Here is a 19,038-nt window from a genome sequence, read left to right as displayed (position 1 = left end):
ACCGCTACAGAACCTCCTGGACATGTTTCATGCTCATCAGGATGAGGTGTGGGATGACCTGCTCATGTTATCTACACAGAGTTTCAGCCTGAAGCCAAAACCACATGGAAGTACATGTCCTGTCAGAACCCCCCCCCCCCCCATTAGAACCAACACAGCTTTCTAAACATGACAAGAGTCCATTCTGAGATGTGGATGCTGGTCACAGTGAAGAGCAAGTGAGTACATTATCCAGCAGAGGAGTTTGCCATAAGAAGCTTACATGAACTTAAACAGTACAAATTGATTTCATTGCTCTCAAAAAACGAATTACGAGTAATTCAATTACAACATACCAGGACTTATAAATAAATAATGATCAGTCAACACTTCACATCACACCTGATGGTGTGCAGTGTGGTGTCTGGCTGTCACACAATGTTTCTTCTCATGTTCTTCTAGTCCCTCAACATTTCTTCTCATGTTCTTCTAGTCCCACAATGTTTCCTCTCTTGTTCTTCTAGTCCCACAATGTTTCCTCTCTTGTTCTTCTAGTCCCACAATATTTCTTCTCATGTTCTTCCAGTCACACAATGTTTCTTCTCATGTTCTTCTAGTCCCACAATATTTCTTCTCATGTTCTTCTAGTCACAGAATGTTTCTTCTCGTGTTCTTCTAGTCCCACAATATTTCTTCTCATGTTCTTCTAGTCACAGAATGTTTCTTCTCGTGTTCTTCTAGTCCCAATGTTTCTTCTCATGTTGTTCTAGTCACACAACGTCTCTTCTCATGTTCTTCTAAGTACAGTGTTTCTTCTCATGTTCATCTAGTCCCACAGTGTTTCTTCTAATGTTCTGATAGTCACACGTTTCTTGTCATGTTCTTCTAGACCCACAATGTTTCTTCTAATGTTCTAGCCACATGGTGCATCACAACCTGTTAGAAACATGTGTACTTCATTGTGTAAAGCAAATCTAATGAAGGGAAAACAAATCTGTGGTCTTCCTGTCTCTATGGGATAACCGATAACCGTCCTTTAACCTTTTTCTCTTGTGTTATGTCCGTATTGAAACAAGTCAGATGTACCTTAAAGGAGTGCCTGAAAACCTGAACTGTCCAGAAACCAAGCTGAGAGACATGTGAGGATGATGACCATCTGTACTTCTCTACTGTTCACTTAGTCAGCTGTTGAAGTCTGCTGTTCCATAACTGGTGTGTGTGTGTGTGTGTGTGTGTGTGTGTGTGTGTGTGTGTGTGTGTGTGTGTGTGTGTGTGTCTCTCTCGCTCTCTCTTTCTCTTTCGCTCTCTAGGTAGAGAACAGGGGGCCAGTAGAGGCGGCAGTAAAAACAGGTCCAGTGTACAGTCCGGGTCCTTCCACAGGAACCTGTGAACATGAAGACAGTGACATGAAAATCAACATGACACCAGAGAACTGATCATAGTCACATCATGATGCTGAGTACCATTATAGCCAGGATCTGTGGCCACAGTGAGCTGTTTGCTGCCAACACATGGTCCCTGGTAACGTTGCTGGGCTCCTTACCCAGGAACAAAATGAAGTGAACCTGACTGAGACTGAACCTCCAGCTGCTCAGAGGCACTATGTCAGCTGCAGATCTCACACACCACAAATTATTAGGATTAATCTCGTGCACTCACATGTGGACACGTCACATACACACTGCTAGCTTCTGCCTCACACTCCCTACAACACTCTCTGCATTACATCCTTATTCTTACTCCCCCCCACTCCCCCCTTTTTTCTATCTTCTCCATCATTATAACTGCCATCCTAAACTGATGGATCGCTTTAATGATGTTTTGTGGAACACATGTCAGAATCTGTGTCTATGTCCATGTCTTATTCATTTTGTTGTTTTAATGTCACTTTTCATTTCTAAGTGTCCTTGTTTCACACTTGTAGTGTTGTGTCCCCCTCTGGGAAGAAAAAGAAAAGAAAAAACAACTAAAAACTTAAATCATTTTAAAGTTAATTCACAGCAAGCTAAAGAAGTCAGTAATGGGAAGTTAAATGACTGCAGTGAGTTTCCTCCACATGATTCACATACACTGCACCTGCCGGGGCAGTAGGGACACATCTCCACCAACTGTCAGGAGAGCTGAACTAGTCCCACCAACATGTAGGCTATTAATCCAGGCTAACATGTAGGCCTATTAATCTCGGCTGACATGTAGGCTTATTCTTCTTCTTCTTTTGGCTGCTACCGTTAGGGGTTGCCACAGCAGATCATCCGTTTCCATTTCTTCCTGTCCTCTGCAGCTTCCTCTGTCACACCAGCCACCTGCATGTCCTCCCTCACCACATCCAAAAACCTCCTCTTTGGCCTTCCTCTTTTCCTCTCCCCTGGCAGCTCCATATTCAGCTAACATGTAGGCCTAGTAATCCGGACTAAAATGTAGGCCTAGTAATCCGGGCTAATATGTAGGCCTATAATCTGGGCTAACATGTAGGCCTATAATCATTCATCATCAGCTGCTTCTCTGGGGTCGGGTCGCAGTGCCAGCAAGCTAAGTAGGGCATGCCAGACGTCCCTCTCTCCAGCAACGCCCTCCAGCTCCTCCTGGGGGATCCCAAGGTGTTCCCAGGCCAGATTGGACATGTAGTCCCTCCAGTGAGTTCTGGGTCTACCCCGGGGTCTCCTCTCAGTTGGATGTGCCCGGAAAACCTCCAAAGGAAGGTGCCCAGGAGGCATCCTAATCACATGCCCGAACCACCTCAACTGGCTCCTTTCAACGCGAAGGAGCAGCGGCTCTACTCCGAGCTCCCTCCGGATGTAAGAGCTCCTCACCCTATCTCTAAGGCTGAGCCCAGACACCCTACGGAGGAAACTCATTTCAGCCGCTTGTATCCGCGATCTCACCCTTTTGATCACTACCTAACACTCATGACCATATGCGAGGGTTGGAATGAAGATTGACTGGTAAACTGAGAGCTTTGCCTTCCAGCTTAGCTGATTTTTCACCACAACGGTCCAGTACAACGTCCGCATTACTGCTGATGCTGCACCAATCCGCCTGTCAATCTCCTGCTCCATCCTACCCTCACTCGTGAACAAGACCCTGAGATACTTGAACCCTTTCACTTGAGGCAACAACTCATTCCCAACCCGAAGGGAGCAATCCACCATTTTCTGGTAGAGAACCATGGCCTCAGACTTGGAGGTGCTGACTCTCATCCCGGCAATTTCACACTCAGTTGCAAACTGCCCCAGTGTGCTGGAGGTCTCGTTCTGATGAAGCCAACAAAACCACATCATCTGCAAAGAGCAGAGATGCAATTCTGAGGTTCACAAAATGGACACACTCCTCACCTTGGCTGCACCTTGAGATCCTGTCCCTGAATATCACAAACAGAATCAGAAACAAGGGACAACCTTGGCGGAGTTCGACACCCGCCGAAAATGTGTTTGGCTTTGTGCCGAGAATGCGGACACAGCTCTCACTTTGGTTATACAAGGACCGGATGGCTTGTAGCAACTGCCCCGGTACCCCATACGCCTGCAGAACCCCTCACAGAGTGCCCCGGGGTACACGGTTGTAAGCCTTCTCCAAGTCCACAAAACACATGTCGACTGGCTGGTCAAACTGCCATGCCCCCCTCAGCACTTCCGCAAGGGTAAAGAGGTGGTCCGTTGTTCCATGGCCAGGACATAATCTGCATTGTTTCTCCTGGATCCGAGGTTAAACAATCGGTTGGAGCCTCCTTTCGAGCACGCTAGAGTAGACTTTACCAGGGAGGCTGAGCAATGTGATGCCCCAGTAATTGGAGCACACCCTCTGGTCCCCCTTTCTGAATATGGGAACCACCACTCCAGTCTGCCACTCCACTTGTACTGCCCCTGACCTCCACGCGACACTGAAGAGGCGTCTCAACCAAGACAGCCCAACAATGTCCACAGCCTTCACCATCTCAGGGTGAATCTCATCCACACCTGGCGCCTTGCCACCGAGGAGCTTTTTAACTACCTCAGAGACCTCTCCCAGGGATATGGGTAGGGCTTCCCCTGAGTCTTTAGACTCTACCTCCTCCACTGAGGACGCGTTAGCTGGGTTCAGGAGCTCCTCAAAGTGTTCTTTCCTGCACTCGACAACATCTTCAGTCCGGGTCAACAGTTCCCCTCCCCGGCTGAACACAGCCTGAGTCGAGCCCTGCTTCCCCTTCCTGAGTCGCCGGATTGTTTGCCAGAACTTCCTTGAGGCCAACCGAAAGTCCTTCTCCATAGCCTCGCTGAACTCCTCCCACACCCGAGTTTTTGCTTCCGCAATTGCCAAAGCAGCAGCCCTACTGGCCTCCCAATACCTGTCTGCTGCTTCAGGAGACTGCTGGGCCAACCAAGTCCAAAAGGCCTCCTTCTTCAGCCTGACAACTTCCCTCACCTGCGGTGTCCACTACCATGTTCTTAGGTTGCCGTCTCAACAGGCACTGATGACCTTATGACCACAGCTCCTGCCTGCCACATCTGCAATAGGGGCTTTGAACATGGCGCACTCAGACTTCATGTCCCCAGCGTCCCTCGGGATACACGAGAACTTCTTCCGGAGGTGGGAGTTGAAGACCTCATAGACAGGGGCCTCTGCCAGATGTTCCCAGTTCATGTTTGGGTTTGCCAGGTCTGTCCGGCAGCCTTCCCCACCATCTGATCCTCCAACTCACCATTAGGTGGTGATTAGTTGACAGCTCTGCTCCTCTCTTCAAAACATACGGCCACAGATCTGATGATACAACTACAAAGTCTATCATCAATCTTTGGCCTAAGGTGTTTTGATACCAAGTACACTTATGAACTACCTTATGCTCAAACATGGTGTTTGTTATGGCCAATCCATGACTCGCACAGAAGTCCAATAACAAGGCACTGTTCAGGTTCTGATTGGGGAGGCCGTTCCCCCCAATCACACCCCTCCAGGTTTCTCCATCATTGCCCACGTAAGTGTTGAAGTCCCCCAGCATAAATATAGAGTCCCGAGGCGGAGCCCTATCCAGGACACCACCCAGAGACTCCAAGAAGGCCGGATACTCAGGCCTATTAATCCAGGCTAAAATGTAGGCCTATTAATCCAGGCTAAAATGTAAACCTATTAATCTGGGCTAACATGTAGGCCTATTAATACAGGCTAAAATGTAGGCCTATTAATCTGGGCTAACATCTAGGCATATTAATCCAGGCTAATTTGTAGACCTATTAATCTGGGCTAACATGAAGGCCTATTAATCCAAGTTAACATGAGACAACTGCCTTGGTTTAGGCCAAAGATGCTATGGTGCACCACAGCACTGTCTGTATGTTCTGCATTGTGCATGGAAACCGTTCTGAGATATGCTGGTCAGTGCTGCAGTACAGACAGATTTATGCTTCACATGTGTGATATTCACATTTAGCAGTTAATAACAACTTTGACCGAAATGTTTAAAAATATTTGCATTTGACATATTATGACTTGTGAATTTTTTTATACTGTATTCTTAATGCATCACTTTTCATACAATTTATTACATTTCAAAACACATTATACTAATGAGAATGAAGAGATGCCACACAAACTGTTTATTGTTCACAACCATTTAGGAATCTTTCTAAATGCTTTGTGTGTTAACTTATTTTTTTTCTTTTCTTTTTTTTCAGTTTCCCCCCCTTTTTCTCCCCAATTGTACTTGGTCAATTACCCCACTATTCCGAGCCATCCTGGTCGCTGCTCCACCCCCTCTGCTGATCCCAGGAGGACTGCAGACTACCACATGTCTCCTCCGATACATGTTGAGTTGCCAGTTGCTTCTTTTCACCTAAAAGTGAGGAGCTTCACCAGGGGGATGTAGCACATGGGAGGATCACGCTATTCCCCCCAGTTCCTCCTCCCCCCTGAACAGACGTGCTGACTGACCAGAGGAGGCGCTAGTACAGCAACCAGGACACATACTCACATCCGGCTTCCCACCCGCAGACACGGCCAATTGTGTCTGTAGGGACTCCCGACCAAGCTGGAGGTAACACGGGGATTCAAACCAGTGATCCCCATGCTGGTAGGCAACGGAATAGACCGCTATGCCACCCGGACGCCTGTGGGTAAATTTCTTACTAAGCAAATAGTCGATTCACAAAAACAGATGTTGGGCAGAAAATCGAATGCCTGCCAAAAGTGAATACCTTGTGTGGGAGCACAGCCTTATTCATTTGTGCCTACTGTAAGTAAAGCCTTGATAAAGAGCAGTATAGTAACACCCAGAAGGTTGAATCAGTTCCTCTAGACACAAGGTTTATTGAGAGAAATGTTTCATCACTCATCTAAGCGACTTATTCAGTCTCAACTGACTGCAGATTATAAACAGCACAATGGTAGAAGAACCGAAGACAACGATCTGTTTCATATGCAAATTACCAGGACCATTAACTAGAGTCCAAGGGCCATGTGTACATTATAGTGCACGCTGTTAAGTGCCAGGAGGATTGCCGTAACTTGTACACCGGGAAACTAAAAAGACGCTGGCCAAGAGGATGGCTCAACACAGGAGAGCTAACACGTTAGACCAGGACTCCACAGTCCACCATCTACACCCATCTACACAGTCTACACCATCTACACATTCTACACCCATCTACAGTCTACACCATCTAAAGTCTACACCCATCTACAGTCTACACCATCTGCACCCATCTACACAGTCTACACCCATCTACACATTCTATACCATCTACACCATCTACTCATCTACACAGTCTACACCATCTGCACCCATCTACACAGTCTACACCCATCTACACATTCTATACCATCTACACTCATCTACACAGTCTACACCATCTACACATTCTATACCATCTACACTCATCCAAACAGTCTACACCATCTGCACCCATCTACACAGTCTACACCCATCTACACAATCTATACCATCTACACCCATCTACACTCATCTATACAGTCTACACCCATCTACAGACCAGTGGCCACTCTTTCAGGGATGAGGATGTGCACATCCTTGATAGGGAGGAACGCTGCTCTGAACGGGGAGGCCATCTATGTGGGGAGGGAATGACCATCCCTGAACGGGGGGGGGGCTAAGAGTACATCTGTCACCATCTTACAATGCTGTGATTGCAAACATTCCCCAATCCTCTGTGAATAGTACACATGGCCACTGAAACTCTAGTTAATGGTCACGGTAATTTACATATGAAAGTGATCATTGGTTTCCATCATTATGCCACTGTGCTGTTTGTAACCTGCACACAGTTGAGACCAAATAAGTCATTTAGATAAACGATGAAACATTTCACTCAGTAAACATGTCCAGATGAACTGACTCAACCTTCTGTGATTTCCTTACCTGGATTATTGAGCATGTATTTTATATATATACAGTGCTGCTTGAAAGTATGTGAAACCCTTGAGCAGTTTAGATTTTTCTGTTGTTTTACCATGATTTTCTTATTCTATCATCACCAGTTTTTATGTATGAAATGTCAGATATATGTTTATCAGTTGCAGGTACTTGTTGAGTGGGACTTGTTTAAGTAGCCCAAAAACTACATGAAACATGGAATTAGGGTATGTGCAAAAGTAAGTGAACCCCCAGCTGCATTGGTTAAGTCAAGCAGGTAACAGACTCGGGTGAAACACATTTGGGTGCTTAATTAATCATTTAAGCAGACCAATGAAATGAGACATCCTTGGGAAAGGGTTTGGCCTGCACTAATTAAAAGAGAGAGGAAACCAACCAAACCACTGTGGTCCCATACAAATCAACAATGCCGAGAGCAAAGGGGATATCGAGGACAGGAAGAAGAGGGTAGTGACAGCCCATCAGTCTGGGGAGGGATATAAGACCATCTCCAAAAGATTCCAGCTCCATCCATCCACTGTAAGACAAATAATTTACAAATGGAGGGCCTTCAACATGACAGCAACTCTGCCTAGAAGTGGACGCCCATCAAAACTATCACCCAGAAGCACCAGAAAAATAATAAATCAGGTAAAGGCCAACCCACACATCACCTCTAGAGAGTTGCACACCTCTCTGGTAGCATCTGGGACAAATGTGCATGCATCTACAATCAGACGAAAATTGAATTAGCCATGACATTCATGGGAGGGTTGCTAGAAGGAAGCCTCTGCTCTCAAAAAAGAACAAAGCTGCCCGTTTCAACTTTGCCAGAGAGCACTTGGACAAACCAGAGGCCTTCTGGAAGTCCATTCTCTGGACAGATGAGTCCAAAATAGAATTATTTGGTCACAATCAAAACCAACATGTTTGGAGAAAAGGCAACACTGCATATGAAGAAAAGAACCTCCTCCCAACAGTGAAGCATGGTGGTGGAAATGTGAAGGTCTGGGGCTGCTTTTCTGCTTCTGGACCTGGACGACTCCATATTATCCAAGGAACCATGAATTCTCCGGCATATCAACAAATTCTTGACCAGAATCTCCTGCCATCAGTCAGGGAGTTGAAGCTGGGACGAAAATGGATTATGCAACAAGACAATGACCCAAAGCATTCCAGCAAAACTACAAAGGCATGGCTTCAGAGAAAGAGGATTCGTACTCTGGATAGGCCCAGTCAAAGACCGGATCTTAATCCAATTGAAATGTTGTGGCGAGACCTGAAGAAGTTGGCACATACCAGATGTCCCTCCAACCTCTCTCAACTGGCTGAGTTCTGCAAGGAGGAGTGGGCAAAAATCCCCATAAGCAGATGCGAGAGACTGGTTAGTGGTTACAGAAGACGTTTGGTTGAAGTAATGGCTGCAAAAGGAGGAGCCACAAGCTACTAGTACAAGGGTTCACATACTTTTGCACATGTTAAATTTTCAGTTTTTGTGAAATAAACTACCTTTGTTGAATTAAATAATGAAAATATATCTCTTTTTATGTGTGTGTCCATTATTTGGAAGGTGTGCTTTACAAATTGGGATTTGGATGTATGTGTAATAAGCTTATCTTAATGTTTTTTACAAAAACAGTGACCATGTCTGGAGGGTTCACAAACTTTCAAGCAGCACTGTATATACACTACCGTTCAAAAGTTTGGGATCACCCAAACAATTTCGTGTTTTCCATGAAAAGTCACACTTATTCACCACCATATGTTGTGAAATGAATAGAAAATAGAGTCAAGACATTGACAAGGTTAGAAATAATGATTTGTATTTGAAATAAGATTTTTTTTACATCAAACTTTGCTTTCGTCAAAGAATCCTCCATTTGCAGCAATTGCAGCATTGCAGACCTTTGGCATTCTAGCTGTTAATTTGTTGAGGTAATCTGGAGAAATTGCACCCCACGCTTCCAGAAGCAGCTCCCACAAGTTGGATTGGTTGGATGGGCACTTCTTTGAGCAGATTGAGTTTCTGGAGCATCACATTTGTGGGGTCAATTAAACGCTCAAAATGGCCAGAAAAAGAGAACTTTCATCTGAAACTCGACAGTCTATTCTTGTTCTTAGAAATGAAGGCTATTCCATGCGAGAAATTGCTAAGAAATTGAAGATTTCCTACACCGGTGTGTACTACTCCCTTCAGAGGACAGCACAAACAGGCTCTAACAGGTACTATTTAATGAAGATGCCAGTTGGGGACCTGTGAGGCGTCTGTTTCTCAAACTAGAGACTCTAATGTACTTATCTTCTTGCTCAGTTGTGCAACGCGGCCTCCCACTTCTTTTTCTACTCTGGTTAGAGCCTGTTTGTGCTGTCCTCTGAAGGGAGTAGTACACACCGGTGTAGGAAATCTTCAATTTCTTAGCAATTTCTCGCATGGAATAGCCTTCATTTCTAAGAACAAGAATAGACTGTCGAGTTTCAGATGAAAGTTCTCTTTTTCTGGCCATTTTGAGCGTTTAATTGACCCCACAAATGTGATGCTCCAGAAACTCAATCTGCTCAAAGAAGTGCCCATCCAACCAATCCAACTTGTGGGAGCTGCTTCTGGAAGCGTGGGGTGCAATTTCTCCAGATTACCTCAACAAATTAACAGCTAGAATGCCAAAGGTCTGCAATGCTGTAATTGCTGCAAATGGAGGATTCTTTGACGAAAGCAAAGTTTGATGTAAAAAAAATCTTATTTCAAATACAAATCATTATTTCTAACCTTGTCAATGTCTTGACTCTATTTTCTATTCATTTCACAACATATGGTGGTGAATAAGTGTGACTTTTCATGGAAAACACAAAATTGTTTGGGTGATCCCAAACTTTTGAACGGTAGTGTATATATATATATATATGGTCAAAATTATTAGCCCCCCTTCATGAAATCAAACAAAACCCTTGACTTTTCCATGGAAATGACCGTAACCAAAAGTGTTTATAGTTTAATTGCTTCCAAAAGTACAAAGACAAAATCTCCACTAAGCTTGATTAAGATATTTTACTGATGTGCTGAATTGAAACAAGAAAAAACAAAAATGACAAGGCCAAAATTATTAGCCCTCTGACAATTAATAGTCAATAGTGTAACCTTTCTGACAACAACCTCTTATGGTGGTTCCTAACTAGGTTGGCACATGTCTCTTGAGGGATCTTAGCCCATTCTTCCATGGCAAACTGTTCCAGCTCATCCAGATTGCCTGGTTTTCCAGCATGGACATTAACCTTCAGCTCCCGCCACAGATTCTCAATAGGCTTGAGATCTGGGCTCTGACAGGGCCACTCCAGGACCTTGATTTTGGTGTCCTTCAGAAAGTTTTGGACCAACTTGGATGTATGCTTTGGGTCATTGTCTTGCTGGAAGACCCAGCAGCGACCTAAAGCTAGACTGGCAGCAGATTTCTTTACATTATCCTTCAAAATGTCACCATAATCTTCTTTCTTCATGGTCCCATGCACCCGAACAAGGTTCCCTGTGTCTGAAGCAGCAAAACAGCCCCACAGCATTATGCTCCCACCACCATGTTTAACTGTGGCAACTGTGTTTTTAGCGTTGAAGGCCTCTCCGTTCCTTCGCCAAACAAAAGCAACATCCACGTGCCCAAACAGCTCAAGTTTAGTCTCATCAGACTAAAGGACAGACTTCCAGAACTCATGCCCATGTTTCAGATGTCCACGGGCAAACTTCAGTCTGGCTCTGATGTGCCGCTGTCTGAGCAATGGAGTTTTTCTTGGACGATGACCTTGAAGCCCACCACGATGAAGAGCCTTCACAACAGTCTTCCTTGAAACATCAAGTCCAGAAGAGGCCAGGTCAGCAACAATCATCTTGGCAGAGATCCAGGGATTGTTGTTGACCTCTCTGACTATTTTCCTCTCTAAAGTTTTTGAAATCTTGCACTTTGGACCAGGCCCAGGTTTGTTTCTAACACAATTTGACTCCTTGTGCTTTGCAATGATGCAACGCACAGCTGTTCTAGACACTGTGAAATGCTTGGAAAGATGAGCATCCACTATCTTCTTTCTGAGTTCCAGACTGATTTCTTTACTTTTTGGCATGATGAAATGATTCTTACCAAGAATTTAAGCGTAGTCCCTCTCAATCAAGTGTTCAAGTGCCACTAGCCCTGTTCACTGGAGTCCCTTAAGTAAAGTTCAATGCTGACTGATTGTTCAGGTGTGGTTTGAAAGCTGATTGATTGGTAAGGTGTGTTTTGAAAGGAAAAAAAATCACATGGGGGCTAATAATTTTGACCACCTCAATTTTCACTACATTTGGTATAACACAAACCTGAAGATTTATTTTACATTCCAAAATGTACTAAATAGGGGCCTTAACATTGATGAATGTTTTACTATGTAAAGTTTTATGAATGATGCAAACATTGGCAGAATTTTAGGTGAATGTTCCATAGTTCCTTGGGGGCTAATAATTTTGACCTTAACTGTGTGTGTGTGTATGTGTGTATATATATATATATATATATATATATGGTGAAGTCAAGAAAATTTGCACAATGACATCAATTTACCTCTCCCAAAGCTTGTAGGGCCACGGTGGCTGCCATGGCTTTGGCATGTTTCTTATTAGGACTGGCTGTCTGAGGTTGGTAATCGATACCATTCACTGTCACCTGCAGAAAGGAAAAGAGGGAAGGAAGGCAGTTGGAGACAGGGACACATACAGACACATATCTATCTCACTGTTTGGTGTTGAGGATGGAAGGGGGTAAAGTAGCTTCTAACTCACATCAGACTCGCCCTGCCCCAGTCTTGTGCATAGAATTCACAGTAGCCAGCAAAAAACGTAAAGAAGCCAGAACCATCTGGAAGGCTTCTGTGGCATTCTTCCCCAGGAAATAAAAAAAAGGAAAAAAAAGGTGCAATTTGGTGGCTTCTGCACCTTTTAGAGATGTAATTTAGTGGGCGTCTGGGTGGAGGGGCGGTCTATTCCATTGCCTACCAACACGGAGCTCACAAGTTCGAATCCCCGTGTTACCTCCAGCTTGGTCAGGTGTCCCTACAGACATAATTGTCTGTGTCTGTGGGTGGGAAGTCAGATGTGGGTATGTGTCCTGGTTGCTGTACTAGCACCTCCTCTGGTCGGTTGTGGGGCCTGTTCAAGGGGGAGGGGCAACTGGGGGGAATAGCGTGATCCTCCCCCATGCTACGCCCCCCTGGTGAAACTCCTCACTGTCAGGTGAAAAGAAGTGGCTGGTGACTCCACATGTATTGGAGGAGGCATGTGGTAGTTTGCAGCCCTCCCCGGATCAGCAGAGGGGGTGGAGCAGTGACCGGAACGGCTTAGAAGAGTGGGGTAATTGGCCAAGTACAATGGGGCAGCGTCCATGAGCTATTTTTAGCCCTTCCTGAGCGGAAGCGGAAGCTTCGCAGCAAACGGAAGTCAGACATCGGATGCACCAGACTACATTAGAAGTAAGCAGTTTGTTATAATTTTCTTCATTTTTTGCGTAATTTAATGTTATCATTATATGGCAGCATATACGTGAGTTGGTGTTGTAAACACAGCCATGCTGTACTGTCTAACGTGCTCCGCATGTCTGACTTCCTGTGACGCGTCCATAGCGACAGCGATGCTGTGACATCACTCGGACACTGCCCCAATTGGGGGTGAAAAAGGGGGGAACCCCCCCCCCCCAAATTTTTTTTTTGATTTGTATATCTTGTAACAATACTGGTTAGGCACCTGCTAAAATGGTTACTAGCATTCACATACTTATAAGCTACATCCAGGATCTAACAGCACTGGGCTGATGTCCAGTCTGGATTTCATCGATACAGAGAATGAAATAGAGGACTTTTTCAGCAGGACTCTTCTGATTTCCCTATCAGGAACACAACCACTGTTATAGAGCTCAGTGACCAAGAACAGAGGGTGGTGGTTGTACTGGACAGTTTCAAGCAAAAATACAGAGACCGACATGTACAGGAAACAGCCACACATGCACCTGCATGGTATATCCACATGATTCGTACCTTAAAGAGGAAGTTCTTGCGGTGGTCTGGGCCACTGTGGTGCACCATAACGAAATCAGGCTGCATTATCTTCCTCTTGTTGCACAGCTCAATCAGAGCTGACACTGGGTGCTTCCCTGGGGAGGACAGAGCGAGACAGTGATCATACATCAGTAACACAGGTGCACAGCACTAGCTGATAACCAGCTTACACACAAGAGCCCTATGCATTATAATGCTCACCAAACATGTGGCTCACATGTTGGGTTTTCAACAGTGAGGAAGCTGTGAACTAGTTCTTCCCATTACAGGTATACATACAGTCACAACCCTTATACTAGTGATTACATCCTTTTAGGTGGGTATGATCATTATGAGTGGCCAAGTTGCCCCCCCTCCCTCTTGAATGACAATCTAATTGACCTGTGTACAATTATTGAATGAATATAATGTAAGACAACTTTATTATTACCCAAATGGGAAACTCATTTGCCACCAGTCAAGGAGCATAAACACATCAACAACAGACAGTCATCACGCACGGTTAAAAAAAAAGAAAGTACAAATAAATCACAGACTTGACATGATTATGAAGCAGGAACAGGCATCACATCTAACCAATGCATATACAAACAGCAACAATAAAAAGAGCAAGTGCAGTTACATTCCAGAGGGCACTGCAAACGTTCATGAAAGGATTTCACTGCAGCGGGAACAAAGAACCTCCTGAATCTCTCTGAAGAACACAGAGGCATCACCAGTTGTTCACCAAAGGAACTTACCAGATAAGTAAACATAGAATGTAAAGGATGGCCTTCATAATGTAAAACGGCCCGCATGTTGGACCCGGTTCTCTTCTGTAGAGTAACCTTCAGTGACTCTGGAGTCATGCCAATAACAGAACCTGCCATTTTAATCAGCTCATGAATCCTGTTTGGGCTCCTACTGATGTGCTTCCCTCCCAGCAAAGCGTAGCATAAAAATTACAATTGTTAGAACCCCCTCCTAAAAAACATGCAGGAGTTTCTAATTGACATCAAATGATCTCAATTTCCTAAAGAAGAATAATCTGGACTAAGATTTCTTAACCATGACATTAATTCCAAGTCATGACATTCCTTCCAAGTCAGTTTGCTATCTGAGTAGACACCGGACCATCTCAACTGGAGGACCTTTATTCATGACTTGAGAAACCTCCCTTTTTTTCCCTAAAGTCAACGATCATCTCCTTGGTCTCATTAATGTTCAAGTGTAAGAAATTAGAATCAAACCAGCTGACAAAGGAGTCCACTTCTCTTCTATAGGCCTCATCATGATTTATTAGCGAAACCAGGGCACAGTCATAAAAACATTTTTGTAGGTGACCAGAGATCTGTCTAAACCTTCTTCACACTGTATACAGTGTGAAGAAAAGAAGGAGATACTGAGTTGGGATTTCTTCCACCTATGCGACACTCTTCTGACTTCCCTTCTCAGATAATGGATGTTGTCGTTAATCCAGGGGCAGGAGCTAGTTCACCAAAACGACCTGGTAGTGTAGGGAGCTGTGGTATCTTGTGGAGAAGCACACTGAACACTGAACCAGGTTACGAGAGCATAAAAGATGCGATTGTAATATGTTATATTAAAACCATAACTCTGAGGGTGTCCGGGTAGTGTAGCAGTCTATTCCATTTCCTAACAACATGGGGATCGCCGGTTCGACTTCCTGTGTTACCTCCGGCTTGGTCGGGCGTCCCTACAGACACAATTGGCCGTGTCTGCGGGTGGGAGGCCGGATGTGGGTATGTGTCCTGGTCGCTGCACTAGTGCCTCCTCTGGTCGGCCGGGGCGTCTGTTCAAGGGGGAGGGGGAACTGGGGGGAATAGCGTGATCCTCCCACGTGCTACTTCCCCCTGCTGAAACTCCTCACTGTCAGGTGAAAAGAATTGGCTGACGACTCCACGTATCGGAGGAGACATGTGGTAGTCTGCAGCCCTCCCCGGATCGGCAGAGGGGGTTGGGCAGCCACCGGGATGGCTCAGAAGAGTGAGGTAATTTGTCAGATACAATTGGGGAGAAACAGAACTTCCTGCAGTTTCCACGTGACTGTAGATGCTATGTAAAAATATATATTAAGGCATGATCTCCTTCCACTTTCTTCCTGTATGCAAACTGCAAATGATCCTGAAATAATGAGAGCTGTGTACTATGGTGTCCAACAACAACCCTTTCAAGGCACTCCCTCATGTGGGAAGTTAAGGCTATAGGCCAAAGATCATTCAGTTCACAAGCACAGGTTTCTTTGGAATATGAACAATGCATGATGTTTTTCACATTACTGGAATTTTAGCTGAAGAAAGAGCTATTAAAAAGTGACTTAAAAACAAAGCACAACTGATCAGCACAGACTTTAAATGTGCATGGATGCACACTGTCAGGACCAGTTGTGCTATTGGTTTTAAGATGTTTGAATTGTTGACGGATTTCATCAACACTAACAATAACTAGCAATCAACACTACACATTTCAGGACTACTTTGAGACAATACCATCAGGGTGCTCTCATGGCCTGCAGCGAAGTCTTGGTAGTCAAACCTTCAAAAAACTGGTTGGTATTTGGATAAATCCCAATACACTAAACAAAAATTGCCTGTTCCATAGCCAGTAATACATTTCAGTAATACATTCCATAAAGCTCTAGTGGTGCTATTAGACAAAACCAAACCTTGTCTTCAACCTTGTCTTTGTAGTCCCTCTTTCCCTGTCTAATAAGTCTTTTCAGCTCCATTTCGGCAGCTCTGATTCTATCGTATCACCACTAGCAAACACAGCCTTTTTCCTGTTTACGGTAAGTTTAATCTCCCTCATCACCCATGGTTTAGTAATTGAAAAAAATTGAATTGAAAAATGATTTGCAAGGAATAACAGTTTCCACACAATAATCAATATAACTTGTAACCTTGTCACGAATACTGCCCGAGTCCTTGTCCCCATCCAGAAACACAGTCCAACTGGTGCAGTCAAAGCAAGCTCTTAGTGAATCACCAGCCTCCTCTGACCATCCTGTCTCAGGTGTGACCAGCTGCCTCCAGACAACTTGGGAATATCGGAATGTCACAGAGAGGAAGTAATGCTCAGTCAGACCGAGGAGAGGCAGCAGTCTTGTGACAAAACTGTCTCTGATGTTTGCCTAAAACAGCTCTACAGTTTCATCATTCCTCGTGGGACAAAACACCAATTTTTTTTTTAAACAAGGGTAAAGTGGAAGAGAACGAACTGTGGTTTATGTCCCTGTTTATGATCACAGTTGCAACTGGTGGTCGTCCGGGTAGTGTAGCACTCTATTCCGTTGCCTACCAACACAGGGATCGCCAGTTCAAATCTCTGTTTTATCTCCGAATTGGTTGGACGTCCCTACAGACACAATTGGCCGTGTCTGCAGGTGGGAAGCTGGATGTGGGTATGTGTCCTGGTCCAGTGCCATGTATAGAGAGTCTGGCCAACTGCCTACACGGGCGCCATATTACCTACCAACTGGTAGCAGCCCCATGCGCGCACTATTAAAAATTGCACTCACTTCATGATCTCTAACGCTGCACTTTCAAAGAAATAAGGGAAAACAGAGATGGGGTGCCGGGTGAGGTGCTCAGGCACGGTGGGCGTGGCTATGGTGCAGTAGGCATGACAAACGTAGGAGCGGGCATGATGGAAAGGACGCATCAAGCGGGTACATTTCGAGTGTTGTGAGTGAAGTTGAAGTCAGCGTGAGTGAACTGGACAGTACTGGTTGATATACTAGATATACCTGTAACATGCGCGGATCCAGGGTGCGCACCTGGGCTGTCATTTCCCCCCCCAAGCGACATAACAATGGAGAACGCATTGGCCTAGAGGCTTCTGATTGGTTCTGACCAGGATGTAGGTCGGTATACGTCATCAGCAGGACAGCAACGATGGCAATACGTTACAATCGCCCACGTGTATTTGTTTACACTTTGCTTTCGCCCGACTACTGTTGATACTGTATAGAGATTGATACTCATGAAAGCTTGGGTTTTGGCTTGTTCTGTGGTCTTCCTAAGGTCGTGTATTTCTTTACCACAAAAAAAGTCTCTAAATTTAAGGCAAAGTTCATGATTTTTTATATTTCTTATGGGTAGGGCGTGAGTCATCCACAATTAGCAGTTAGCCAGCCGTAAGTGTACATTTGAGTGAATAGCGTGTCTGTGAATGTTCTCATTCATCCAGGTCATGGTTATCCAAAGGCGTTTCGCCTCTCATCCAAGAGAGTGGCTCTTTTGTGTACCGATGTTTAGCCACGAACTGAGGAAGCCTCTTGGATGAGAGGAGAAACGTCGTCACGGATATATACCAAGTCCAGTTGCACTTGATTCAATTGAGTGAATAACAGGTTTGGGAGTTGAAGCTCAATGATTGCCTGGACTTAACTCGTGTATGTTAACTTGAAAAGGATGAAACTTCCACAGGACTCTGATGTAAGAAAGGATAAAACAAGTATTTTATTCCACAGTTGGTAGTATCTTCCTACAGGAATATTCAAGGTCAAGTTATCCTTAATCAGCAACTGTACTACGGTAAGAAACACGTGTGGCTCGGTTGCTGCTTGGCTTCAACTCCACACAGAACAAAATGTCCTCTCCCTGTCTCCCTTGGTAAAACCACAAGACCTATGTCTAACCTAAATCACTGTTCTAACAGCAAGTTCACAGTGTTGCCTTTTACAAAATATCACGCTTACATCAACATCAATTAAATCAAATGATTATTAGCTGACTTTTAACAACTACTATTAATTAACTTATTCAATGAAATAACTTATCTCAATTTACATAAGCTATTAACCCAACACAGACTACGCTTATTTATAGAACTAAACGTATAAACGTAACTTGGCTCCCACAATAGGTGTGATCCCCAGATACAGAAGTTTGACACCTGGAGTGTGTGATTTCTAAAAATAAAAGGTGTATTACATTCAATGTTATAAAGTTGGCTTCATGGATAATGTGATTGTTGGGCTTCCGTCTCAAAATGCAAGGTTGTCCAAAACAGCCCAGATTCCTCCCCAAAAATGTATGGCATGGAGAACCCCCCCACCCACCCACACACTTTTAGGCCTCTGGCGGAAGCTCTGAAGTAATGTAATATTACAGGTTGCTTCATTTATTTAATATAAAAACATTTTCAAAAACCAAGCTCTTGCAGTAACACACCCAGACACACACAAACACACACACACACTCAGAGAGAGAGGGAGAGACACTGACAAGACAGGCGCAAAACCAGATAACTGAGCAACTCATCTTAATTTTGGCAACACATATGCCCTGAACGGATTCCTCTGTGGGGGTGAAATACGTCTAAGCTTTTGGATGTAGGGCATACAGATATGCCCATGGAGATGAAGTTGGGGGTACTTTACTCTCTCACCTAGAAAGTTATCTAAAACCCTGAATTAGGCCTATCAACTTCTTCTGAAGCATCCAGAGTACAGAGAGCACAAGTAGGAATAAGCTGAGGGGGACCAGCCCAGCCTGCGAATCTTCACGGTCCAAACTGCCCTCCTCTGTGCATCCTGTGGAAATCGATGCATCATACGGCCTTGTCCTGGCCAAACAGAACAGTCCCAAGCCGCACAACACACCATTTCTCCTTCAACTGCTACACATCAGCGAGAAATGGACCGAAAACCCAGCAAA

General features: G+C 44.6%; 1 protein-coding gene across 1 annotated transcript in view; it reads right to left on the bottom strand.

The window, feature by feature from the left end:
- Positions 1 to 1,237: 1,237 nt before the first annotated feature.
- LOC130131671 (protein SON) overlaps positions 1,238 to 19,038 on the bottom strand; it is a 174,341-nt gene continuing 156,540 nt past the window's right edge. Inside the window, exons 20-22 of the mRNA XM_056301450.1 lie at positions 13,358 to 13,473; positions 11,893 to 11,994; positions 1,238 to 1,363 (exon numbers count right to left, since the gene is read on the bottom strand). Of these exons, the coding sequence (XP_056157425.1) occupies positions 1,286 to 1,363; positions 11,893 to 11,994; positions 13,358 to 13,473 (296 nt within the window). The 3' untranslated portion in view covers positions 1,238 to 1,285. The remainder of the gene's footprint in view (positions 1,364 to 11,892; positions 11,995 to 13,357; positions 13,474 to 19,038) is intronic.

The sequence above is a fragment of the Lampris incognitus genome, chromosome 21, assembly GCF_029633865.1.
Source record: "Lampris incognitus isolate fLamInc1 chromosome 21, fLamInc1.hap2, whole genome shotgun sequence".
Lineage (NCBI taxonomy): Eukaryota > Metazoa > Chordata > Actinopteri > Lampriformes > Lampridae > Lampris > Lampris incognitus.
The sequence above is the reverse complement of the archived record's forward strand: the minus strand, read 5'-3'. Positions and strand labels throughout refer to the sequence as shown.